At 37.5% G+C, this 26,678-nt stretch overlaps 1 protein-coding gene across 2 annotated transcripts in view; it reads right to left on the bottom strand.

Moving 5' to 3' along the window:
* The window catches only part of DLGAP5 (DLG associated protein 5), a 39,178-nt gene extending 14,728 nt beyond the window's left edge, over positions 1-24,450 (bottom strand). The window contains exons 1-13 of one of the 2 annotated variants that reach the window (XM_082735063.1): positions 24,267-24,450; positions 22,654-22,892; positions 18,716-18,909; positions 16,345-16,407; positions 14,579-14,663; positions 14,346-14,468; positions 13,300-13,370; positions 10,922-11,196; positions 9,716-9,843; positions 9,300-9,432; positions 6,534-6,619; positions 5,632-5,792; positions 1,051-1,143 (exon numbers count right to left, since the gene is read on the bottom strand). In XM_082735063.1, the coding sequence (XP_082591189.1) occupies positions 1,051-1,143; positions 5,632-5,792; positions 6,534-6,619; positions 9,300-9,432; positions 9,716-9,843; positions 10,922-11,196; positions 13,300-13,370; positions 14,346-14,468; positions 14,579-14,663; positions 16,345-16,407; positions 18,716-18,909; positions 22,654-22,891 (1,650 nt within the window). In that variant the 5' untranslated portion in view covers position 22,892; positions 24,267-24,450. Of the gene's footprint in view, positions 1-1,050; positions 1,144-5,631; positions 5,793-6,533; positions 6,620-9,299; positions 9,433-9,715; positions 9,844-10,921; positions 11,197-13,299; positions 13,371-14,345; positions 14,469-14,578; positions 14,664-16,344; positions 16,408-18,715; positions 18,910-22,653; positions 22,893-23,743; positions 24,197-24,266 lie in introns of those variants that run through there. The other variant, XM_082735062.1, reaches the window with a different exon arrangement.
* Between the last annotated feature and the right edge of the window lie 2,228 nt (positions 24,451-26,678).

Genomic DNA, 26,678 nt, shown 5'->3' with positions numbered 1-26,678 from the left:
TCAAAATATTCCAGCTTTCTTCCCCATTTCACAGATCTGAAATCCATTCATTTAATTTAGTCACTTGTCATGAGACTTCATTAGTAAAATGACACTGTAATAGGTTCTTTTAATATTCTACCACCTTAAACTCCTACGGTAGGATTTAAAACAGATCTTATTTGGATTACATAATAATAACCAATTTAGAAACCTGATTCTAAACCAAAGGTCTTCTAAAATATAAAGAAAAACTGGCAACATGCAAAGTGGTTTGAGAAGCATCATCTGCCCAAGAACATTTGAGTTCAAAACATTATTAGAAACAAAGAGACAGGAATGGAAATGTATCATGTTAACAAAGCAAATGTTACAGAAAATAAGATAATTTACAAGATAAAGCATAGGGAAGAAGATAGATATTCTAAAGAGTCATTTGTTCCTCTCTGCTATTTAAGAATTCTTTCATTTTGAAATAGATCACTCAAAAGACTACATAAAAGAGAGGTGGCATAGCCTACTGACTAAGAAACACAGATTCTGGAACGAGAAAGTCTGGCCCTGAAACCCAGCTCCACCTCTGGCAAGTAATTTCTGGTTGTCAGGTTCCTCAACTGTAAAATGGGGAGCAGAACCCCATGGGGAGCACAAGAGGATTGTTGTGATGATTAAATGAGTTTATACAAGTGAAATACGTGGAACAGTACTTGGCGCAGACCACACATTATAGGAATTATGTAGTGCTACTATTATAATTACAACAAAATGGAGATGCACAGTTTGCAGTATAAAACAAACATGCAGATACCCACTGTTTAGTAACTTAGAAGCCCTTTAGGAGTCCCAATTCAATTACAGCCCCTCCCTCCCTCCAGAAATGACACTAAATTTAGTGTTGACCATTTCCTTATTCTTTCTTCAAAGGCAATCAGGACGTTGTAATTAATACATGGAACTTTATTTGAAAAAGATAAAAAATCTGAAGCTAAATGTTTTTAAAGCTTAAAAATAAAAATTTGTTAAAGTAGAAAAGTCTGTATGAGAAATTTGGATATAAAACCACAAACTTACCCGAACAACTTTTTTGCTTATATTATTATTGTTCTGCCATCCAGATTCCTCAAGTTTGGTCAAATTGTTGAATTTTTGGTTTACATCTTCTATCTGTTAATAAATAAAGTACAAGTTTATCAGATTAAAGCTAACCACTGAAGCTTCAAAAAAAATTAAGAATGGTGACTTGGACTGGTGGCATACAATTTAAACTAAGTCATTCTTAATTTAGTATTCAAATCAAGAATTTTTTTTTTTTTTTTTTAGGATTTTATTTATTCAGTAGAGAGAGAGAACACAAGCAGGGGGAGTGGCAGGCAGAGGAAGAAGCAGGCTCCCCAATGAGCAAGGAGCCCGATGTGAGACTGATGCGAGACTTGATCCCAGGACTCTAGGATCATGACATGAGTCACTTAACCGACTGAGCCACTCAGGCGCCCCCCTAAAAAAGAATTGTTATGGTAAATTGCTGTCATTTTTTGTTTTACAAGCTTCTAATATCTACATAAAATATGAAGAACCCTCCTAATTTATTTTTGACCATTAAAATGCAGGAGATATTTATATGTTTTTATGTTTTGTTTCCTAAATTATACAATGTGAACACAGAACACAGTATGTCTTCTTCTTCTTTTTTTAAATTTTTAAACACAATGTCTTCTGCAAATACTTTTTCTCAGTCTATGGTTTGCCTTCTCATTCTCTTGACACAATGTCATTTTAAAAGATTCAAGTAATATATCCACTAGCGGAATGAGAACGTATGAGACCCTTATCCTCCTGGTACAATCCTCATCTCTTCTAGTTATCTGAAGGGGTGCTTTCTGTGTGCCACTTTAGGGAAGATTAGAACAAGCCTTCCCACATTCCAGTCAGGGCTTACATTAACCTCCACTGGGTCTAAAACACATAGCTCCGAGAGAGCTCACTATGCAGACATAAATAAAATGGGGGGCGCCTGGGTGGCTCGGTGGGTTGAAGCCTCTGCCTTCAGCTTGGGTCATGATCCCAGGGTCCTGGCATTGAGCCCCACATCGGGTTCTCTGCTCAGCAAGGAGCCTGCTTCCGCTCTCTCTGCCTGCCTCTCTGCCTACTTGTGATCTCAGTCTGTCAAATAAATAAATAAAATCTTTTTTAAAAAAATAAATAAATAAACAAGATGGGGGGCCAAAGATGGCTTCAGTGATGTCAGTGTATGATCCTTATCCATCTGGTATTTCCAATCTCCTCCAAAGAGGTCACAACCGTCAACAGTTTAGCAAACATGCCCACATTCCCCTACTACGCATATATACACATATGTATTCTCAGTTTCTCTCCTGAAAAAATGTAAGTTCCAAAAAGACTCAGGATTACACTTATGATCAATTGATGTTCAACGAATGTGTCAATATAATTCAATGAGAAAACGATAGTTTTTTCAACGACAGTGCCGGGGAAATTGAATATCCACAGAAAAGAGATGAATTTAGATTCTTACCTGTATCATACACAAAAATAAACTCAAATGAATCAGATACCAAACTGTGGAACTAAAACTACAATACTTTTAGAAGAAAACATAGGATAATCTGTTAGCTGACATTAGGCAGAAAGAGTTCTCAGACATCTAGAGCCATCCAACTTAATTTGAAAAAACAAATTTTATATAAAGGGTCAGGAATCAAAATAGCCTTGGATTTCTCAACAGCAACACTGAAACACTGAAAGCTGAGAGAAAATGCCCTCAACACTCTGAGGGAAAATAACTTCCAACCCAGAGTTGTGTACCCAGCCAATCACATGTGAGGGTGAAAAGGCAGTTTTTAGACACCCAATGTCTCAAATTTTACCCTCATGTTCCTTTTCTTAGGAAACCAAGTGAGAACATATCACCAAAAATGAGGGAGTAAACGAAGAAGCAGAAGGTGGGACTGATCTCCAGATGGGGGCTATGGGAATGGGGGGCTGAGGTGAGTTGAGGTGGGCAGTTAGGAAGATGTAGTTGAGGTTGGAGCAGGAGGACATAGGTCTCTGTGAGATTGGGCTCTGGGAAGCTGAACTAAATATAATACCTGATTTCTTTGCTTTTTAAATTGTGTTGAGAAGGTTTATACAGACTTTAGAGGTGAACTGATGATAGACACAGAAAGACTAAACAAATGAAAAGCAAAAATGATTCAGTAGAGAAAAAAGGAAGAAAACATAATAATGTACATTGCTGTATAGCCCAGATGTGAATAGTGTTTAGGAAGTCAGGATGATGTGTTGGTTTATGTCCAGTTTTTATATATTTACCAGTTTTCATAATAATGAGCTGGTTTGGGGCACCTCGGTGGCTCAGTGGGTTAAAGCCTCTGCCTTCAGCTCGGGTCATGATTGAGTCCCGCATTGGGCTCTCTGCTAAGCGGGGAGACTGCTTCCCTTCCTCTCACTCTGCCTGCCTCTCTGCCTACTTGTGATCTCTCTCTGTCATATGAATAAAAAAAATAAATAAAATAAATAATGAGCTGGTTCACTACCATCCTTTAAAAGCAGCCAATTAGGCGCGCCTGGGTGGCTCAGAGGGTTAAAGCCTCTGCCTTCGGCTAGGTCATGACCCCAGGGTCCTGGGATTGAGCCCCACATCGCATCTGGCTCTCTGCTCAGCAGGGAGCCTGCTTCTTCCTCTCTCTCTGCCTACTTGCGATCTCTGTCTGTCAAATAAATAAATAAAAAATCTTAAAAAAAAAAAAGCAGCCAATTATTTTGTGTTTTTCAGTGTTGTATTAATTGATATATTTGAAGATTTTTTATGTCTTCATATTGTTTATGTTTATCATCTACTGATCATTTCCCAGCTTTGGCTTTTGGGAGCCTCTTCAAGTTAGCTCTGGGAGAACTCTTTTGAGGTTTAATCTAATATTATAAAACTTAGCAGATATAAATGCACAATTCAGTGATTTTCAGTAAATTGGCAGAGTTGTGCAACCATTGCCACAATCCAAATGTAGAATATTTTTAGCATTAAAGATCTTCTTTCCTATGTGCTTGCTAGTCAATCCCCATTCCCATACCCAGCCCCAAGCAAGTAACTCTCTGTGGATTTGTCTTCTCTGGACAGTTGATATTAAATAGAATAATACAATATATAGTCTTTCGTATGTGGCTTCTTTCACTTAGCATGATGTTTTTGAGGTTTTTCCATGTTATAACATGTATCTGTACTTCGTTGCTTTTCATTGCTGCGGAGCATTTCACTGTATAAATACATCACTCTCTAGTCATCAGTTGAGGGACAATTGGACTGTCTCTACTTTGGTGAAGATGAATAATCTTCTGTGAATATTCACGCAGAAATCTTAGGGTGGACATTTGTTTTCATTTCTCATGGGGTAAATATCTAGATATTGCTGGGACATATAGTAAATTTACATTCAACTTTTTAAGAAACTGCCAAGCTATTTTCCAAAGTGATGGTTAACATTTTACTTTCCCATCAACAGCATATGCGTTTTCCTAAGATTCCGCATCCTCAGACATTAACTTCATTTTCCAACTTTCTATAGAATCTTATATTTCTGCTCTCATAGTTTTTAACTTCAAAGAGTAATTTTTGTTGTTCTTGGAATGTTCTTTTTTTAATAGCTGCTCTTATTTGGCAGAGGAAATGCCTGGTCTCTTTGAGAATACTAACATTTGCATTTAAAAGTTATTTTCTTCTTTATTATCCTCATTTCCTCCAACCAAAAAGCTTTCTTTCTGGGGTGCTTTAACTTATTTTTTTCCCCTCAGGTTTGAGGCTTCCCTCAAATGGCTAGTGGTTCCTGAAATGGTATTTTGTATGTTACTGGCTACTGGTTCCTGAAATAGTATTTTGTATGTTAATCTCTAAGTTAAGGTCAAAAAGCTATAGAAAGTGTCATGTCCTCCCACACTTTTCCTGATCTTCCTAGTGAGTTCCACTATCATACATTACATTAGAGTATGTACGTACATTAGAGTGCAGTTATATGTTGTGTCTGACTCTCTAATAAGTTACAAACTTCTCTGGGAGAGAGAATGAGCCTGTTTTTCAACTCCTGGCACGATGCTTGGCACACAGTAAGAACTCAGTAATTGCTAGCTGATCTTAACTAGTAAAGACTAAATTTGTTCATTTTTCTCAAATATAGTTATTAAAGTCTATACAACAGTTGAATATAATCTCAATTTCCAAACCTTTTGGAAATCACCCTGACAACATAGGAAAGAAGTGGACATCAGTTATAACATTTAGACAGTACTGGGGCACCCAGGTGGTTCAGTCAGTTAGGAATCCAGCTCTTGGTATCAGCTCAGGTCATGATCTCGGGCTGTAGGATCAAGCCCCATGATAGGCTCCATGCTCAGTGGGGAGTCTGATTAAATTCTCTCTCCCTCTACCCCTCCCACCGCTTGTGCTCTCTTTTCTGCTATATAAGCAATCAATCTTTAAAATTTAGACAGTGCTTTACAGTTTATAAAAATATTATCTAATATCTCATTTAATATTACAGGTACCTAAAATGAGCACCCATTATCCCCATTATTTTATTTTTACTAACTCCATTTTCAAAAAGACCCACAGAGTTAATACACAGAAAATGCTTAGCTACATACCTGAAAACTAACCATATCCCAAAATCCATCCAGATCTGTACAAGTAGTCTCCTTTTCACCTCGTTTATATTCACAATTGTCCACCAGTCCTTCAAACTGCTTGAACCTTTCTTTCATAAGGAGTCTTGTTTGCCCAACTGCTGTGCGAATGAGATCTTTAGCTAAAGGAAATATGAAGTTGAAAGTTAAAGGACAAAACTGGACCTTTATTGCCAGCCTACCAGCTGATAAGAAGACCTCAAAGTAAATAACCTCAGGCTTATAGAATCAAATTCTTACCTTCATGCAAAACGAAAAATATCACTACAAAACTTTATTTTACAAATACTGAGCATTCACTATCTGCTTTAATTCCTGCTAAAAATTAGCAATATTCATTCTCATACATATTGCTGTACAATCAAGAGCACTCTCCTTGTATTTAATAAGAATTCAATAACAAACCTAATAAGAATTCATCACACATCAGTATCAATGAAAGACTTCACACTGACAAAATACAAATGATTTTTTTTCTAAACAGCTTCCCCAAATAAGTAAGATTAAGGAACTTTCCTGAAAACCTGTTCCATATTGATTTAGGTAATTTTTATTTAGAATATTTATGTTTGATTAGACAATAACAGTTACAGATGCCACTCATAGTTATATCAATCGAATAATGGGTAAATGTCTAATTTTCAGGAATAACAATCAATATTCTAATTACTTAAATCTTTGAAATCATGTACCATTTTAGTACAGAAATATTAGCAAACATATGTTGAGATATAAAAAATTCTTGCTGCTTTGAATAACAATGTAGCCAGTTCAGCTGAACAACCCTAGATCTTTGTTATGGATAAATATAACCATATTTTAAAAACCAAAACTAAAACAAAAAAATATAAATGTTCCCTCACCATCATCTGGAATGTCCAATTCAAGCTTCCTGTCCCACTCAAGGCAGTGCGAAGTTAATTTCTCAGTTTCTGAACGAAGAATATTTCTAAAATTATGACATACATTTCAGTTTTATTAAATGTTCCTTATATTAATACCTAAGTATTCACATTCTGGCACATGTAACATTAGGAAGGTTTAAAAGATAGTCACAATGTTAATTTTTCAGAGTTGATGCTGACTTTCTGAACTGTGATACATTAAAATCCACAAATCCAAGTTGATACACTCTGTCCCTCTTTCTACACCTAAAACATACCCAAATGGTTAATGCCAAGAGCCGCTTTTCATGCTAGTATTTCCAATTTCTTCCATTCTTATTTTTTAAAGACTTTATACAATCAGATGTTCCTTACTTCTCCTGTTATTAGCTCTTTGTTATTGTCCACGGAGCTAAGACCAACCCAACTCTCAAGAGTAAGTTGAAGGTAAAAACTGTTAAGTATGAAACAACAACGATAGAGCCTTTCTGATTCTCTATAATTCTTAGGCTTTGCTTGCCACTCCAAAGGCAGCGGTTCTCAACGGGGGTCAATTTTGTCCTCTAGGACACATTTGACAATGTCTAGAGGCATTTGTGTGTCATGAACCGGAGGAGCACTACTGGCCAAGGATGTCACCAAACTACCTACAACGCAGAAGGTGGTCCCCATAACAATTATCTTGTCTAAGATGTCAATAGTGCCAAGGTTAAGAAACACTGGCCTAAGGTAAGTGTAATCTGTTTCTTTCTGAAAAGCATCCTCACAGGAGAAACTGAGAATAGTTTTTGTTTTTTAGAAGAAAACTTCAGCTGTTTATATCCAGTGGCATGACAGAGAATGACTTAATTTACTAGAAAAGAGAACTGGCTTAGATCTGACATTATTTAGTTGGGTAAATTGCTTATTATCTCAATGTCTCATAGTTGAAAACACAATGGACTAGCTAAATTGCTAAAATCCTTTATAATTCTGAAATTTTGTGCTCTAAAAATAATTGAAGCGGCTTTCAAACATATAAAAAGATACTCATTCATAATTGAATAAATATTGAGACTATAGGCAAGATAATATTTCTTATCTACTTAATTGGCAAAGCTCAAAAAATTGTTAACATTATATTGGAAAAGGTATGAGAATGTTCTTGCTATGTTCATTCATGAATAATAGCATGGGGCGCCTGGGTGGCTTAGGCAGTTAAGGGTGTGACTCTTGATTTCAGTTCAGGTCATGATGGTGGGGTTGTGAGATGAGCCCTGCGTGAGGTTCCACGCTGGACTGGAGTCTGCTTCAATTTTAGTATATGTGCTGCCGAAGCGAGCACTGGAGTCTGCTTCAGATTCTCTCTTTCCCTATTCTTTTGCCCCTCTGCCCCTTGCTTGCATGCACACATGCTTGCGCTCAAAAAAAAGAAAAAAAAAAAAAAAAAAAAAAACGCCAAAAACCCACAACATATACATAAACATGTATGTGTGCATGCCTGCATGTGAACTATAATTTAGAAAATTTGAATATTGACTGGATATTTTATGACATCAAGTAATTATTATGATTATGTTAACCACAATAAGTGTTACGGTTATGTTAACAGGAGTCTTTAACTTTGAAAAATACCGACAAAAATATTTATGGATGAAGTGATATGATTATCTGGGATATTCTTAAAATATCTTGAGTCAGAAGTATATGGGAATAAATATGAAACAAGACTGACCATGAGTGATGGGGGTTCAGTGTACAAGTCCCTGCACCTTCATATATGTTAGAATTTTCCACAATAAAAAGCTTAAAAAAAAAAATAGCAACATTAAATCATTTCCTGTGTAATGTGGAAGGTTGGGGCCTGTCTCCAAATGCAGTCCTCTGATTTGTTTCCAAAGTCTGTAGGTGACATGGTTGAGGTTCCCCAAATAGGATGTTAATTTTCACTCTTCACAGTTGGAGAAAAGTAATCCTATCTCATGATTTAGTAGGCCAAAGTTTCCTAACATCTCCCACTATCCTTCTTTTATAAAATATTAACTTGGTTCTTTTTTTGTGTGTGGTCGGGGGGGGGGGGAGTAGGAGAAAATAGGAACTCCCCATACCCTTGCTGAAGGGAATGTAAATTGAGGTCGTTACATATTTTCACATGAGAGAACTGGAAAGTATACAAAGTTGTTCTTTGTAGCCTTGGGTGTATTAGTAAAAGACAGAACTCAATGTAAATAATCAGCAACAGCAATATACTATTAAGTCAGTTGTGGTTCTTTCACATACTTGGATACTATGTGGTCACTAAACACACACACATATCCACACCCACAAACAAAATAACAACATGAAAAAGCTCTGTAAGTATTAAAATGGAATGTCTCCTACAATAAACATTAAATGAAAACAGAATAGTAAGCTATTATTTGTATAAAAAAAGGAAAAAATACATATGTTTGTCTCCCTATCTATTTTACCTATCTCAAAGTTTTCTTTCACAAAGCATGAATAACACTTGCCTCCATGGAAGGTTTGAATTGCGGCGTTAGGAGACAGTTGGGAAAGGGCTTCTCACTTGTACTTTTTTCTACCTTTCAAATTGGAAACCAAATGAAAGAAAATACTAGCTACTGAAAAAATACATTTTAAAAAACAAATGAAAATCACCCAGAGTCTAATTTATCTATTATATCAAGGTTTAAATAGTTTAATTTCCGTTTTAAATATCTACACATTAATACAAATTCTTACACTAGGAACACCTGGACAAACCTGAAATATGGCACATCGTGGCGGGGCTGAGATACCTGATCTTCATTTATTTCAAGTGATGGGACTTCTTTTATTGTAAGGCCATCTGAATTTTTAGTAGTCTCATCTTTATTTAAGACATGTTCTACATTCCCTACAAAAGACAAATTTTAAAAATCCTTTCATTCTTTTGTTGTTGAATTTTAACATTTTATTTCTGCTTCAATGATTTCATTTACCACATCTCCTCTAAAAGGTCTCAATGATTTCATCTCTTCAAATTTACATTTATTTTCTCCTTTTTCTCAGTCTGCATTCCTAATCCCAGATGTCTTTCCCCATATTTCCCATCTCTTCTAACCTTGTGGGGATTGAAAACAAATCTCTGATAAATCACAATCCAGAAGGCAAGTAAATATTTAATTAAAATACCATACCTTTATTCCAAACTGTTAGAGAACCCAAGGTACACTGTAGTTTATCTGAATCTTGATGTACTATCTGCATAGAGTAAGTTTTACATTGTTGAGCCAAAATTTCTTTTGTCACTTCTTGAGTCTTATCACTGAAAACAAGAGCAAAAATATACTTCTTGAACCATAAATCCTATACATCTAATTGAAGGATTTCAAAATTACATTGCTTTTTAAAAACCTGAGATAAAAATAGAAATGTATGGTGTTTTAAAGTTTGTTTATTTAATCTCTACACCCAGCGTGGGGCTTGAACTCATGACTCCATGATCAAGAGTTGCAGGCGCTTCTGACTGAGCCATCCAGGTGCCCCAGAAGTATGTTCATTTTAAAAACAACATATCCGGGCGCCTGGGTGGGCTCAGTGGGTTAAGCCTCTGCCTTCAGCACAGGTCATGATCTCAGGGTCCTGGGATCGAGTCCCGAATCATGCTCTCTGCTTGGCAGGGAGCCTGCTTCCTTGTCCCTCTTTCTCTGCCTTCCTCTCAGCCTACTTGTGATCTCTCTCTGTCAAATAAATAAAAAAAATCTTTAAAAAAAATTTATATATATATATATATATATCCATTCCAGAGCAGAAAAATTTAAACACCTATATAGTGGGGTTGCCCATCTTTACTAATTGTAATGAGATCTAAAGATTTGAAGATCTCTTAGCGGAACAAACACTTAATAGTCTTGCTGCTGCTGAGCAGTTTCTAGTAAATTTGCCAACAGCCAGTCTACAAAACAATCTTGCCTTTTAAAGATTCCAAGTGATCCCACCATAAGGCCTGCCCCTCATTTTGCAAGTTAATCATTTTTGCCTTTAGAGGTAATTTTTCTAAAGTAATTCTCAGCAAAAAACCACAAACAAAAGCCCATGTCTGAGCTACAGTATTATAGCAATTACTTCTTTCTAAAACTTTATTTATAAGTGATAAATAGTCATTTATTAAAAACAACAAAACACAAATTGTACTGTCAAAATAATGTTAATAACAATGCACAGGAAATAGCAAAAGTGTCAAATAGATTATTGTAGCTTCCTGAAGCATTTTTTTAAAAACCAAAATTTCACGATTTACAAGTAAATAAACTAAATAAGAACTTTTAAAAAGCACTTGCTAAATCTAAGAAAGGCATTTGTTACCCATCTTTGCAAGAAATTCATTAACATTACATTCTTACACTTCTGTTTTTAAAGGGGTCCAGGCATAACTGGGTGTCAAGAAAGCATTGGCACTTCTGGGAGTCATAGGTGTTACTTGATAGGTCTTCAGGCCATCCAGCGGCTGAAACATAAAATCCTGAGGTGCAAAGGATTTCTTCCCTTTCATTTTTGCAGTGTTTGTCTTAGGTAAGTTCTCCATCTTTGGTAAGATTCCATCTGGATCCATTCTCTTAGTTGCACTGGTTTGTGAACCCAAAGTATTTTCTTCACTATCGACTTTGAAAGAAACGACCTAGTTGTGAGTAAACAGAATAGAGTGAGAATTCCTCTTCTGGGGATACAGTTGACCGATTCTTACAGGACTGAAAATGTGGAAACTGAGTTATATGTCCCACAAACATAATTTAAAAAGACAAACACAAACACAGTGAAATGAATAGAAGGAATCATAAGACCACCTGCAATAAACCATTACTATGATCCAGGAAGAGAGAGAACCAATCTTCGTTATAGGAATAAATAATAGTTTTAGGTGTTACAACACATTAAAATATATGAAAACTAAGGTGGAAAAATTAACTCACCTAACAAAAACAAAATCTTTTTACTTAGATTATGCTGATAATTACAAGAGTTTCAGAATCAGAAATCCAAAGTTTATTAGATGACTACTTCTGTCAAGTACCAAATCCTTTTTGCAAATAATCTTAATTATAAATAACCTTGTCATATAAGCAAAATTATTTTTCAGTGTTATACAGTAAGATGAACCATATAAAATGTGAAGCATATCTTCTTTTTCAAGTCAATTTATTTTTTTTTTCACTTGAGATATAAATTAACATATAACATTACATTAGGTTTAAGTATATAAAATGATTCAATATTTGTATATATTGTGAAATGATCACCACAGTAAGTCTAGTTAATACCATACATAGTTATAAAGTTTTTTTTTCTTGTGATGAGAACTTTTAAGATCTACTCTCTTTGTAAGTTTCAAATATGCAATATAGAATTATTAACTACAGTCACCATGTAGTATGTTACATCCCAGGACTTACTTATTTTGTAACTGGAAGTTTGTAACTTTTGACTTCCCCTCATCCATTTCATGTAGTCATTTAAATATAATTTTTAGAAGTTTCTGATTTTCGACAAGATATGAACGGGAACCAGAGTATCTCAACCTGGACAAGAATTTAAGGGTGACAATGTCCCTGAGGCCAACATGGCAGTGAAAGTAAAAACCTTAGGTTAACCCTTATGGAGGAAATCAATCTTATGGGAAGAACTATGAGATCCAGCTGCTTGCTTACAAAGATTTATCCTATACTGCCTTCCTTGGAGGAGCTAAGTTTGATTCTTATGAGAATCTAGCCAGGTTTCGTACACTCTGGCAAAACTTTTATTTTTAGGGTTATGGAATTATAACGTGGATCATAAGCCAAGGAATTGGGTCCTCAAATTGGTGTCTCTTTTTTGAAGATTCTACTAGGCTCTATGCTAGATGCTGTCAGAAATTTAGCTTATTTCATGGGACACCTGGATGGCTCAGCCTGCTACCCATCTGCTTTCAGCTCAGGTCATGATCCTAGGGTCCTGGGGACTCCTTGCTCAGCGGGGAGCCTGTTTTACCTTCAGCCTGCTGCTCCCCCAGCTTGTGCTCTCTAGCAAATAATAAAATCTTTAAAAAAAGAAATTTGTGTTATTTCATATTTATTTAAAAAGATTTTATTTATAAAAAAAAAAGATTTTATTTATTTATTTGAGAGGGAGACAGCACGAGCAGGAGGGGCAGAGGGAGAGGGAGAGAGAAAACATCTCAAACAGACTCCACACTGAGCATGGAACCTAACGCAGGGCTCAGTCCCAGAACCCTGAGATCATGACCTCAGCTGAAACCAAGAGTCGGATGCTTATCTGACTGTGCCACCCAGGTGTCCCAGATTATTTCATTCTTAAAACTACTTTATGTAAAGTAGTGCAAATTAGAGATGGGAAAACAAACTCATAACTTGCCCAAGGTTATCTAGCTAATTGGAAGCAGAGACAATATTCAAAGTCATGTCTAAATGAATCCAAAGTCAATATATTTCACTCTACTCTATCTTATCTCTTAGTGAATTTCCGTGTGAAGGTTTCTGTCAGCTGCGTTATTATATTTATCTCCCGTTAACCAAATTATGCTTTCTCTAGCTATAAAGCTCTGAGGATGTAATACTTGAAAGACAACAAAAGTAAATCCTTTTGATGCTTCTTAATGGCTCAAGACGTTTTAACACACATGTAGCTTAACCCTCTTGAAACAGTTCAGTATGCTTAATTTCAACTTTATGAAAATAGCAATAAGATTTTCAAAGTATCTAGAAATAAATAGGTGTTTATACTTTACCTTGTCAGGTTTTGTTTCTATCTTTTTGGCAGGTCTTCCTTGATTTGGGGTCTTTCTTTCTGTTTCATTATCTAAAATAAAAGTGAAATAAGACAGCCATTTTGACTAGATAGAAAATACTGCTTTTAAAGGATTAGGTAATTTGGAAAAGGAAAAAAGGCAACAAGAAGAATGTATATCTTAAAGGATTTTTTGATAAAGAGTAATAAATGAGATAAAAACAGATGAAATTTCCTGCCAAGTATAGGCCATCTTTTTTCAAAACAAAACTAAGGTGTCAAGGTATTTTACTTTTGTCTCTGACTACCAAATACCTATTTGTTATAGAAAATTAGGAAAATAAAGAAAAGCACAAAACCCCCACAAAATTAAAAAAAAAAAAAAAAACAAGGGGTGCCTGGGTGGCTCAGTGGGTTAAAGCCTCTGCCTTCAGCTCAGGTCATGATTTCAGGGTCCTGGGATCGAGCCCCACATCAGGCTCTCTATTCTGCAGGGAGCCTGCTACCCTGCCCCCCCTGCCCTGCTGCTCTGCCTACTTGTGATCTCTGTCAAATAAATAAATAAAATCTTAAAAAAACAAACAAACACCCAAGATTACATTACTCAGTAACAATCACTGTTGACACTCTAGGATATATTTTTCCAGTTTTATCCTAGGTTCACATAGTCACATGCATGTTTTAGGATTGTGATCATACTGCTCAGAATTTGATCTGTTATTCTTTGTGCACTTAATCTATTTAATTCTTTCATAACACTGTTCTTCGATGTTTCCATTGTATTTCGCCAAATGGACGGGCTCTAATTTATTTGGGTTATTCATTTCTCTCTTTGAAGCGCTGCTAACACCAGATCAGGTACTTCCATCTTTGAGCACCCACTGTGTGTAGTTGACTGCTGAGGCATGGAAACTACCTTGGGAACTGGAATCTCTTATTTCTTTGCCTCTTATCCAGAGTTCTACATGATGATTTTTAAAACTGAACTCAAAATCATCAAAGACCAAAACATCCTAGAACAGCCATTGATCAAGAAATAGTTCTTACCTTTAGTAGCTCTTGCAACTGGCTTTTCTGTTGTAGTAGAGGAGACGGTTCTGGCAATCTGCTTTGCTACCTGAGTGGCTGATCGAGTCATTCTCATGGATGTGGTCATTACGGGCTGTGTGACTGTGAGAAAAAAATAACCAAATCAAATGCTTGCTGCTATTATTAAATTACTGTTGTGGCAACATCAGAGCTTATTAAGATATATAATATAATAACTGCTAAATTCCTACCTTTTTTCTCTTTGTCCAACACTTTTCTTTCAGAAGTTTGTCTCTGACCAGGTCGGATTGTTCGAACATCACTCCCATTATTAATCTATTTAAAAGATTAGGTGCTATGTGATTTAACTGCATAATGAATCAAATTGCCACATTTTTGGGGGGGCAGTTTTCCAAGTCATTTTATTCATTCAACCATACAAAGATTCCCACACATCTCTGCTACCCCCACCTTCTTCTGAAGAGGAGTGGAGTGAGATGGAGAGAAGGATTGAGCAAACCCCATCCCCCCAGGGGTCACTTACAAAAGGGGGAAATGGGGGTGGGGGGAGACATCCTAAAAATAGCAATGAATAAATGAGGGGTAACAGAACCACAAACACAAGGCTGAGGCAGTGCCAGGGAGGGCGGTGGGGGTGTGGGGTGGATATGGAACCCTTCATGAATTTGCATGCATCCTGCTGCAGGGGCCAAGCTAACCTTCTCTGGATTGTTCCAGTTTTAGCGTATGTGCTAGCGAAGTAAGCACTCAAATTGCTACATATTTTATCTGTAAATTGACCCCATATCTCAAGTCTGTTTATTGTAAATCACCTGGCAAAAAATCTACTTCCCCAAATAAAATGAGATGAAGAAAAAAGGTTTGTTTTATACAATGGAAATTTTCCTCAAGGTTCTTTAGAATCTTAGACTTTAGAAAATGCTAATAAGGGGCACCTGGGTGGCTCAGTGGGTTAAAGCCTCTGCCTTTGGCTCAGGTCATGATCCCAGGGTTCTGGGATCGAGCCCTGCATCGGGCTCTCTGCTCAGTGGGGAGCCTGCTTCCTCCTCTCTCTCTCTGCCTGCTTGTGATCTCTGTCTGTTAAATAAATAAATAAAATCTTTAAAAAAAGAAAATGCTAATAACCTGAGCTATTAAAAATAGCTGTCTATAATCTTCTGAGAATCCTTAAACATACCAGGCATGCTTTCACTTCAAGACCTTTGAATTGTGTCTAGAAACTTCTGGATAGAAAGCTCTTTCCCATGGTTCACTCTTCCACTCCTTCAAGACTTCACTCAAGATGCCACCATCTCAGTGAGGCCCTACTTGACTGCCCCAATCCAAACCCACCTGACACCCACTCTAGTACTCCACTTCTCCCTTCGCTCTTTTTTTTTTTTTACCTCCTCTATAATACAACCATCTGATCTGCTATATACATTTTTTTTTAACTGTCTATCTCACATGTAAGCTCAATAAAAACAAGGAATTTTGTTCATTTTGTTCACTACTATACCCTAGAGAGAAACGGGGTAGACTCCAATGTTATTGAATACATGAAATTCAGGTTCCTCACCTGATGAAGAGGCATACTATTTTCTTCCTTGTCCACATCCCTTTATTTTAGTAATCTTCCTAATAACTTCAGTCACATGGTGTTTTGAAGACCTGTAAGTTTATAACACCCACCCTAGTGCTCTATTTTTATATCCCTATCTATATTTTATGATGACATAACAGAATGCATAACAGTAACTGCCCAGTAAACAAAAGAGTGTGACATAGGTTTAGCATACATCTCACAAAAGATGTCATGCAAAGATATTTTCAGTATTTCCTTAGTAGCCAAGACAGTTTTATCACCATTAAGAATAATACAGATTTTGGTATCATTAACTCTAGCAAATTAATCACCACACTTAAAACCGGTATTAGATTAAAAACCAATTTACTCTGAGAATAAAAGTACAATTTGTCATCTTTGAAACCATTACCTAATAACTGTCAACTCTACCTTAGTCTGCTCCATTTGGTCTTTGGCCTTTGACCTTGTAATCCGTTCAGAAGATGGAACAGCCTTAAAACAGTCAAAGAAAATAAAGTTTAAAAAAATGAATTGGCAAAAGTTTAATTTCATGTCTCTCTTGAAATAAAATTTCCATTTTAAAGTTAAATTTTATCCTTGATCATTTATGGCAAAAAGATACTTGCCAACTTGAATTCCTATTTTTTTCTGGTTCTGGCTTGGCTTAAAGTACATTTAAATTAGCAGCTTCAAAACCCATTTCTTGGGGTGCCTGGGTGGCACAGTGGTTTAAGCCTCTGCCTTCAGCTCAGGTCATGATCTCAGGGTCCTGGGATCGAGCCCCACATCGGGCTCTCTGCTCAGCAGGGAGCCTACTTCTCCCCCTCTCTGCCTGCCTCTCTGCCTACTTGTGATCTCTCTCTCTGTCAAATAAATAAATAAAATCTTTAAAAAAAACCCCAAAAGCTCATTTCTCGGTGAGCCGAAAGAAAAAATTTCAAGCCATAATTTCCAGGTATTTGAACTCTCATTAATAAGATTTGCTGGACTTATTCAGAAGGGAGTAGATGAACAGACTAGAGTATTAGGATCTTTTGTTTTCTGTTTAATGAAAAGATACTATACAGCTTACTCTCCCGGCTTTTACAGTTTGCCTTCGAGCCTCAATAAGAAAATGGAGACTTGATCACAAAATGTGGAAAAAAACTAACATGAGAAAGACTGATTAAAAAGTGGCAAGAGGAAAAAAAAAAAAAAGTGGCAAGAGGGGCGCCTGGGTGGCTCAGTGGATTAAGCCTCTGCCTTCAGCTTGGGTCATGATCCCAGGGTGCTGGGATCTAGCCATGCATCGGGATTTCTGCTCAGCGGGGAGCCTGCTTCCTCCTCTCTCTCTGCCTGCCTCTCTGCCTACTTGTGATCTCTCTGTCCAATAAATAAATAAAATCTTAAAAAAAAAAAAGTGGCAAGATCTTTATCAATTTTATCAATATTTATCAATTTTATAAAAAAAATTTTTTTAAGGTTTTATTTATTTATTTAACACAGAGAGGTATCACAAATAGAGAGGCAGACAGAGAGAGGGGGAAGCAGGCTCCCCGTTGAGCAGAGAGCCCAATGTGGGGCTCGATCCCAGGACCCTGAGACCATGACCTGAGCCAAAGGCAGAAGCTTAACCCACTGAGCCACCCAGGCACCCCAACTCTGTAAAATTTCTTAGACATAATCAGATTTCTCTCTTAGATAAGAAGTCATTTTCTTCCCTAAATCTCAGGGGAAATCTAGTGCTAAAGAAATTAGGCCCTTCTTAGATTGCATAGCCACCAGAATTCAACAGTGGCCATCTAAATAAAATAAAAAAAAAATTATTGGTGAATCTTATTACTTAATACCGTGATGGGTCTCTTGTTCCCAATACACACACTATAATATATATATTTCCTTAAGTTTTTCATTTTATTCCCAGCATACTTAACATACAGTGTTATATTAGTTTCAAGTATATAATATAGTGATTCAACAATTCCATATATCATTCCATGTTCATCATGACAAGTGTGTTCCTTAATCCCCATCACCTGTTTGACCCCCTCCCCTCACCCACCTCTCCTCTGCTTACTATCAGTTTGTTCTTTAGAGGTAAGAGTCTACTTCTTTGTTTATCTCTCTTTCTCTCTCTTCCTTTGTCCATTTGCTTCCCCTTACATATATTTTGAACATTTTTAAATAGTTGTCTATAGTTTAGACCAATGATTGGTATCCTATCTAAAAGTCAGCTTAAATCTAATCCCTTCCAAGTCTTCTTTGACGTTCCTCCAAACATAAATAAACTCTCCCTCCTCTGATATATAGACTATATTTATCTCTATCATCCTATCTAAAAACTATTGTATTGATTTGGAGTCCCTTCCCCCTTATCCGAAGGTCATTCACAGATAATAGTCAAAAAATCAAAGATCATCTAAATAAATCAATGAGATGTGTGAAAGCCCAGAAAAACAGGCAGTATTCAATAGGTTTTATGTTATTCAGTTTATATTTAAATCAGTAATGAGTACACAGTCTAAGATCTTTTATACTTATCTTTAAAATAGCACATCACCAGCGACAGCCTAAATTACAAATCCCACTGCCCCAGTTCAAATTTCATCCTTCCTGACTCACTGACCATTTTCTTTAGATCACCCCTCCCCCTATGCAGGGTTTCAGTACTCCAGCCACTCAGACCAGTCTTCCTCAGTCACTCACTGGAGCCTGACTTCTGCCCACTCTTTTCCTATCTCAAGAACCTATAAACTACATCAACAGACCTGATTTTACTAATTTACTATTTACTATTTACTAATAAGGATAGTAAATTTACCTTTCTTGGCTCAGCTTTCATAGTTGTCTGGTTTGATAACAGAAAACAAGGCATATCAGGCCTATAAAGACCCACTTTAAATACTCCTCGTTTAGCTTTCTCTCTCTGCTCTTTCAATTTCTGAAGCTGCTTTTCTTCTTTATATTTTTGGAGCATTTGCTTTCGTTGATCACCTAGAAGAGTTTTCACTGACCCTAGGTAGAAAAAACCCACAGTATATAATACATTTCAGAAAAAAAAGTTAGGCAAATGTCTAACCTCTAACTTCGACTGCTGTTAAGAAATGCTTTCAGTAACTTCTGTTAATTCCTTAGCACTCAAACAAGTTATTTCAACCTCTCTTCTTTTAAAATTTATATTTCTTTGCCTTTGTCTTTTCAAATATTTATTAACTGCTTGCTGCACAGTAAGCATGCATTACTTCACTTTTGAATTAATGTGCATGTATGCTAGCCACCCTCCAAGTTGACCCCAATGATTCTCACCTCCTGGTGATGATGCCTGCATGTCATCCCTTCCCACACTCAACAGGGCTGGCCTGGTAACCAACAACATACCATGAAATGATGGTTTTGACTCCCAAGACTAGTCATTATAGACATTGAAATGTTTGCCTTGGCCCCTCTTGGACTGCTTGCACTGGAGGAAGCCAATGGCCTTATAGAATCTTAAGGGGACTTGAATGGCCCTATAAAGATGTCCACATGACAAAGTCCTAAGGCCTCCTGCCAGAAGCCAGTATCAACTAGCCAGTCATGGGAGTGTCATCTTAGAAGCAAACCACCCAGTCTGAGTCAAGCCTGCAAGATGCATCCCTGGATGACATCTTGACCGTGATCTCCAGCACCACTCATTTAAGCTGCACCCCAATTCCTGACCCACAGCAACTGTGTGAAATAATAAATGTTGAAATTGTTTTAAGCCACTAAGTGTTAGGTTAATGAATACCCAATATTAGGGCTACTTGTCAGTTTCTTCAGCTCAACTTGGGTTTCCATCTACATACTGTTTGTTTTAACTGGTTTGGGAAGAAGAGGCTATGTGCAAGACATGCTTAGGCAGTGTGAATAGGTAAGTTTTTGACCTTGAAGGGCTCACAGCATCCTGGAGAAATGAACAGCTTCAGTCTGGTTTAGTATGAAACAAATAGGAGAATGCACACAATAGAGAATCAGAAAAAAACCTCTCTATGGGAAGACCAGGAAAGGCTCCTCAGAAAAGAGAATACCTGAGAAAGTTTCTGAAGAATGATTCTATTTGCCTACTGGGTAAGGGTTAAAAATAATTCATGAAAATAATACCCCAAGTAAGTAAATTTACTAAAAAATAAGCATGTATTTAAAATAGGTAGATTTTTTTTATGCCATGTAAATTACAACTCAATAACGTTGTTTTAAAAAAAAAAAAAAAAAAAAAAAAAAAAAGCCAGAACAGAACATGCGAAAGCACAGATGCTGAAATGGTTAAGCAACAAAACCTCTGGATTCTCAACTTCTCCTCTAAATGTTCCCATCATCTCTTGATCTGACTGAAACCTGGCTCTCCCTGAAGACAGTCTCCCCAGCAGTCCTCTCACATGGTTGACTGTTTTTTCATCTCACACCAGTGCTATCACTGGACCCAAAGAGGGGAGGTGTCCTCATCACTGCTTCCGTGATTTCCAGTGTAAAGATTTCACCTTTACATTTCATGTCATCAGATCCCACTATCCAGTACCCCAGCTTGTTTTCTATAGGCCCTCCAAGTTTCCTCTTGTCCCTTGAAGGCTCTAGCTCCTAGCTCACTCTCACTCTCTCTGTCACTATCATAGTAAAAATCTTGATGACCCCTCCAATACCCGGGCTTCTCAATTCTCAGGCTTTCTTTCCTCCAGTGATCTCCCGATGGTCACATCCCTGCCAGTATTTCAATCTTTCTGATGCTGTAAAAGATAACACTTACACACCACACTGGAGCAAACAGAGAGATTTGTTTATGACCAAACACAACCAGCCAGAGAGAGATCTCGGACCAACCCATGTCCTTCCAGAAACGTCAATATTTTGTCACACCTGTATTCATTTGTAACACAATTGGCACCTTACTTCTCATGCTATGATCCTATTGAAAAAAGCTAGTCAGTTGTCCCACAGAATGTCCTGCACTGTATATTTGTTTGTCTGCTTTCTCATGTTTTTTATTCATTCCTCTAGCCTTCATGTTTTCTATAAACTGGAAATTATATCTACGGTTTTGATTAGACTCAAGTTTAACTTTTGGGGCAAGACTGTGTCCTGAGTGATGCTGCCAAAAACCTTGGAGTCATTCTGCTCTTCTTTCTTTATCAACCCTACATCCAATCCATTAGGAAATCTTATTGGTACAACCTCCTAAGTCTATCCAGATTGCAACCACCTATCTTTATTGCTATCATTTTGACCAGCCATCATCAACTAAATTATTGTAAGTCTCCTACTTGGGTTTTCCTAAGGCCATGCTTGCTATCCTATAATCTATTCACAACACAGCAGCCAAAGTGATGCTTGTAATACATAAATCAAATTTATATAAACACCTATTAATCCTTTCATAGCTTCTCATTTCATTCAGACGAAAAGCCAAAGTCCTTATGATGTCCCTTGAGGGCTCCACAGGGGTGGGAGCTACTACCCCTTATTCATTTTTCTCTAGCCATGCTTGCCTACTTGCTTTCTCTGGAACACACCAGGCTCACTCCCACTTCTGGTCCTCAGCAAATAGAAAATAAACCAGATACTTTAATAGCATACTGAAAGGGTTAGACTTATTTGAGATTTTGGTCAAGGAATAGAGCATTTGAGTGAGCAAGAGAAGAGGCAAGGAGATGACTTAACAGAGTCATAACACCTCTGGTTCCCAGACAAAAAAATGTCTCGTTCCTTCTCGAAAAGCCATCCACTATCATTCTATGACCCCATTTTCATTTCCTCCCAAATTCTAAGAGATGTTGTTCTTTACTTTCTCCCCTTCAACTACCAGCCTTGACCTTCAAACATGCATGGATCACCTCATCTCAAAAAAAAAAAAAAATCCTTTAACACTTTTATCTAATTCTTTTCTCTCACTTTCCTTTAGAATCACAAACATGATAAATCCAGAAGAAATCTTTTAGCCCAACACTCTCATTTACAGAATTGATTAAGCTTGAATATGTAGGGAGTATTGTAAGTGCTACATATTACAATGGTCCTAGAAATAATAAAATTGAAGTAGTGAACAGTTAAACAACTTAGCATCCCATTTCATTCTCTATAACACTTCTAAAAAAAACTATCTCTGTCATTTACTCAGCACTTACCCCCACTTTATTTCACTGTGATCCAACTCCTAATGCCTGCTATATAAAGCAACTAAATAGGAGTCCAGTGTTCCTGTTGGCAAAATTCGAAAGTCATTTCCCAGTTTTCTTCCTTCTTGTCTATAGCATCCCTTGCCTTCTAAGACACTCTACTTTTATTATTTTTATCTTTTGCTGAGGTCATTCCTTTCTTCTTTAATTGGCTTTTTCCTTTCTAATGACTCTAAGTCCTTTAAACAAATCGCAAGGGCAAATTCTTTGCTCTTCTGAGAAACTTATTGATAATGTATCCTTATTTCAGTTCTATTTTTAATGCCCCTAATCAATTTCTCTTGTCAATAGTCATCTTAACTGCTCCAAAAGTAAGAACTTTAGGATTCCTATTAGTCAATATAGATAATACAGTGTTATAATTCTCTATAAGTGAATGGCTTTAGCCCAGCCAGGGACTTGCATAGCCTTTACCTTGAACAAAGAGCATTTAGTTGTAGAAAATACCAAGTTACCCAGAATAATGTTTCAAAACTCCATGCTTCTGTTCAGGATTTTCTTAATCTCAGGTATTAAACCAAATTTTATTCACTTTCCAAAGCATTTAAAGTTACAATGGACCTTTACTTACTTGGCTTGACACTGGCCTTTTCTGGAACAAGCTTTTGACAGGTCTCATCTAATTCAAGAAGACTTCTACTTTCCAAGGTTGGAATGTTGACATCTTTCAAACCAAAGTGTCTATTTCGTTCATATTCCTTATGCCTGTTTTCTTTTTGAGACAGTGATTTCCTATGAGCAATTCTGGTTCTAATCATGTCGATACTTAAATCCTTTCTGTGTCGACTGGCAAAATGTGATGAAGACATCCTATCAGAGGAAAAAAGAGACCAACTTCCATGGATTTTTATTATTTAAAAAACTGAGATTTCAATCCAACTCCCATCCTATCTCAGAGTCTTTGAAAATAAAAACATTAAAATACACACACACACACACACACACACAAGGAATAAGTAGGTAACACTAAAGAGAGGGAAGGAGATTATCAAAAGATAAAACATATTTCCTATTTAGTTCTAAATAGGAACTTGCTTGACAGATGAAGGGAAGCCCAGGAAGCTATGGTCCAGAATATAAACAGGAGGCATTAAGAAGTTAAAAAAAAATTATAAGCACACTATACTATTCAACAAGAATAATTAAGAAAGTCTGCCAGAAAACTCCAGATACAAGAAAAATTTGCAAAAGAAATGCAACAAATTAAAATGTTACAGGATTTAAAGCAATCAACAGAGTCTAAAAATAAGAATGCATATAACCTGGATGCCAATAAGATTCTTCTTCAAGAGCCATGGGGAAGTGACAAAGGACTGTGGTTTTGTTTTGTTTTCTTTCTTTCTTTTTTTTTAAAGTAAACTCTACATCCAACCTGGGCCTCGAACTCCCTACAGGGAGGTGAAGAGTCCCACATTCTACCAACTGGGCCAGCAGGGACCCAAGGACTGTGCTTTTCATGAATCCTCCTTTACTATTTGATTTGTCACCTCCTGCCAAGTATGAATTTACTACATATGAAAGAAAAAAAATAAAACTTATGATTAGTTATTTTAAAATACAGCATAGCATTATACACCGCAGAGAAAGGAAGGAGAGGGAGAAAGAGAACAAACACTAAAGGGATATTTAATAATCACTTAAACCCTAAAAGATAGTATTACCGCCATTATACAGATGAGGTAAATTAACTGCTCCGGCTAGCACGGCTAAAGGATGGTGGAGAGGGCATCCCAGGTCAGGCAGCCTGGCTTTTCGCATACATCTAAGCTCTGTTCTTTGACTTCCTGGAGTTTCTTCGAGCTTGAAAATCTAGAAATACCTTAGTCTTGCTTGCCTAGAAGTTCTCAGCCGGGGTGTTTTCAGTTTTCACAGGATCTGAGAAGAGCTACGGGAACTTAAATTTGGGGCCAACAGGACGTAGCGGTACCTACTAAATACTGTCCCGCCCCGAAGGCTAGTTATGCCCCGGTGGCGAAACGCTGACTACTACCATACAGGTCAGGGCAACAAATATTTACCCTCCTGGAGGGCTGCGTCATCAACTACAGGAAGGACTTGTAACACGGTCCTCGAGGAGACTCCCCTGAGCTGCGCGTCTAGCCCACCGTCTCGGTCCTCCGAGACTTCCAGACCTTCTACAAAGTGGGCCCGCTCCTTCCCGCCCGCTCCCCAGCACCCACTTACCTGAGACAGCTTCTGGAGTCAAACCTCAACTGAACTCAAAGTAAAGGAACCTTTGGGTCTGAAGGACGCTGCCGCCTCAGAAGCAGGAACAGAGGCCCGTAATCCAGAGCTCCGCAAAATTCAAACTTCCCGCACCGAGCCTCTGATTGGAGGGGTTTTAACCAATACTTCCGGGAAAATGCCCGCCTCTTCCCTTCGAAGAGGCTTGCGATTGGTTTGCGCCTGGCGATATTTGAATTGATTGAAAGGTGAACGGACGGTTCAAAGGATGGGTGTGAGTGGAATGAATGGGCGGGTCCGCAATTGATGAGAGGCGGAGCAATGGGATTTCTGGGCCTGCGCCCACGTAACTGCCGTAGGAGTCACACGTACTCCCAGGATCCCCAGTGTCCGAGGAAGGACCTTGGCTTCCGGAGGAAGAGGAGCTTAGAGTTTCCAGGGCTTTTTAATTCCCTGTTTAGTCTCAAAAATCAGAGTTTATCGGACTGTTTTACTCAACGTTTCAAAGGAGGGACTTAAGCCATCAAATTTCTCATTTTACTGTGTAGTGTCAACTTTTTTTTTTTTTTTAAGATTTTATTTATTTATTTGACAGACAGAGATCACAAGTAGGCAGAGAGGCAGGCAGAGAGAGAGAGAGAGGAGGAAGCAGGCTCCCTGCTGAGCAGAGAGCCCAATGCGGGGCTCGATCCCAGGACCCTGGGATCATGACCTGATATGAAGGGAGAGGCTTTAACCCACTGAGCCACCCAGGCGTCCCTAGTGTCAACTTTTTAAGGGTGCCAGTTTTTGTTTTTTGTATGCTCCATGCCCAGGGAATCCCAACTTGGGGCTTGAACCCCGGACCCTGAGACCAAGACTTGTGCTGAGATAAAGAATTGGATGCTTAAGGACTGAGGCACCCAGGCACCCCCCAGTCTTCCCCCACCCCTCCATTTTTTTTTTTTTATTTAAGTAAAATTCAAATAGAGTGAAAAACAGGTTTTTTAAAGTGTATATTTGATGAATTTTACTAAATATAAAGAGCTGTGTAACCACCACCCAAGAGTTCCTTCAAGCCCCTTTTCAATTGCCCACCTTTTAGACAATCACTCCTCTGATGTCTATCATAAAAATAAAGGTGGTAGGTTTTTTTTCACATCCTCCTTTTTTCTCTCATGTTTTCGAGATCCATCCCTATTGTGAGTGAATCAACATTTAGTTGTTTTGATTATCAAAAAGAATTCCATTGTGTATAACTGACCCTTTAACAATATGGGTTTGAACTGCATGGGTCCATTTGTTTGTTGTTTTCTTTTTTAAATATAAATACAGTACTGTAAATGTATTATCTTTTCCTTATAATTTTCTAACATTTTCTCTAGCTTACTTTCTTGTAAGAATAGTGTATAATACCTATACAAAATATGTTAATGAACTGTTTATGTTATTGGTAAGCTCCTATCAATTAGTAAAGTTCTAGGAGAACCAAAAGTTATACTCTGATTTTCTGCTGTGAGGGGGTTCATACCTCTAACCCCCTGTAATTTAAGGATCAACTGTACTTTGCTTACCTATTCACCTACCAATGGACAGTTAGATTGTTCCAGTTTTTGGTTATTATTAATGAAGTTGCTATAAACATTCTTGTACAAGTCTTTTTGTGGGCATGTTTTATTTCTCTTGGGGAAATATGGATGTGGAATTTCTGGGTCGTTGTAGGTAAACTTAATTTTATAAGAAATTGACAAGAAGTTTTCCAAAATGGTCAGACCATTTTACCTTCCCACTTGTGATACATAAGAGCCCCAGTTAATGGATGTGCTTGCTAACATTTGGAATCATCACTCTAATTTTAACTCCTCTAATGGAGGATAGTGTAAGAAAGGGAGGCAGGGACAACGTTTCCCCACCCCCTTCACCACCAAGAGGAAACTACCCTTAAAAAACCATTGGGTGACAGAAGCATGAAGAGTTAATCATATTTAAACAGCCTCCCAACATTCTCATAAAAACCTCTAGACTTAGAAACTCCAGTGGCAACCCTTTTGGGTCTTCTCCCTCTTAGGGGGCTTTTTGTTTTTGTTTTAATATTTTATTTATATATTGGACCGAGGGAGAGATCACAAGTAGGCAGAAAGTCAAGCAGAGAGAGAGGGGGAAGCAGGCTCCCTGCTGAGGAGAGAGCCCATTGTGGGCTTGATCCCATGACCCGAGACCATGTCCTGAGAGGAAGGCATAGGCTTAACCCACTGAGCCACCCAGGTGCCCCCCTCTTGGGGAGCTGTGTACTATCACTCAATAAACTTTGCTTTGCAGCCCACTTCTCTGTTTGATCTACCTCTTCATTCCTCAAAGCAGCATGACCAAGAACCGTGGGCACTAAAGGAAAAGAAATCCTGAAATATCTCTCATAGGTGTGAAATGGTATCG

This window comes from Mustela nivalis (assembly GCF_964662115.1).
Source record: "Mustela nivalis genome assembly, chromosome: 6".
In the NCBI taxonomy this organism is placed as follows: domain Eukaryota; kingdom Metazoa; phylum Chordata; class Mammalia; order Carnivora; family Mustelidae; genus Mustela; species Mustela nivalis.
Note: the sequence above shows the minus strand (reverse complement) of the source record. Positions and strands in the feature narration are given on the sequence as shown.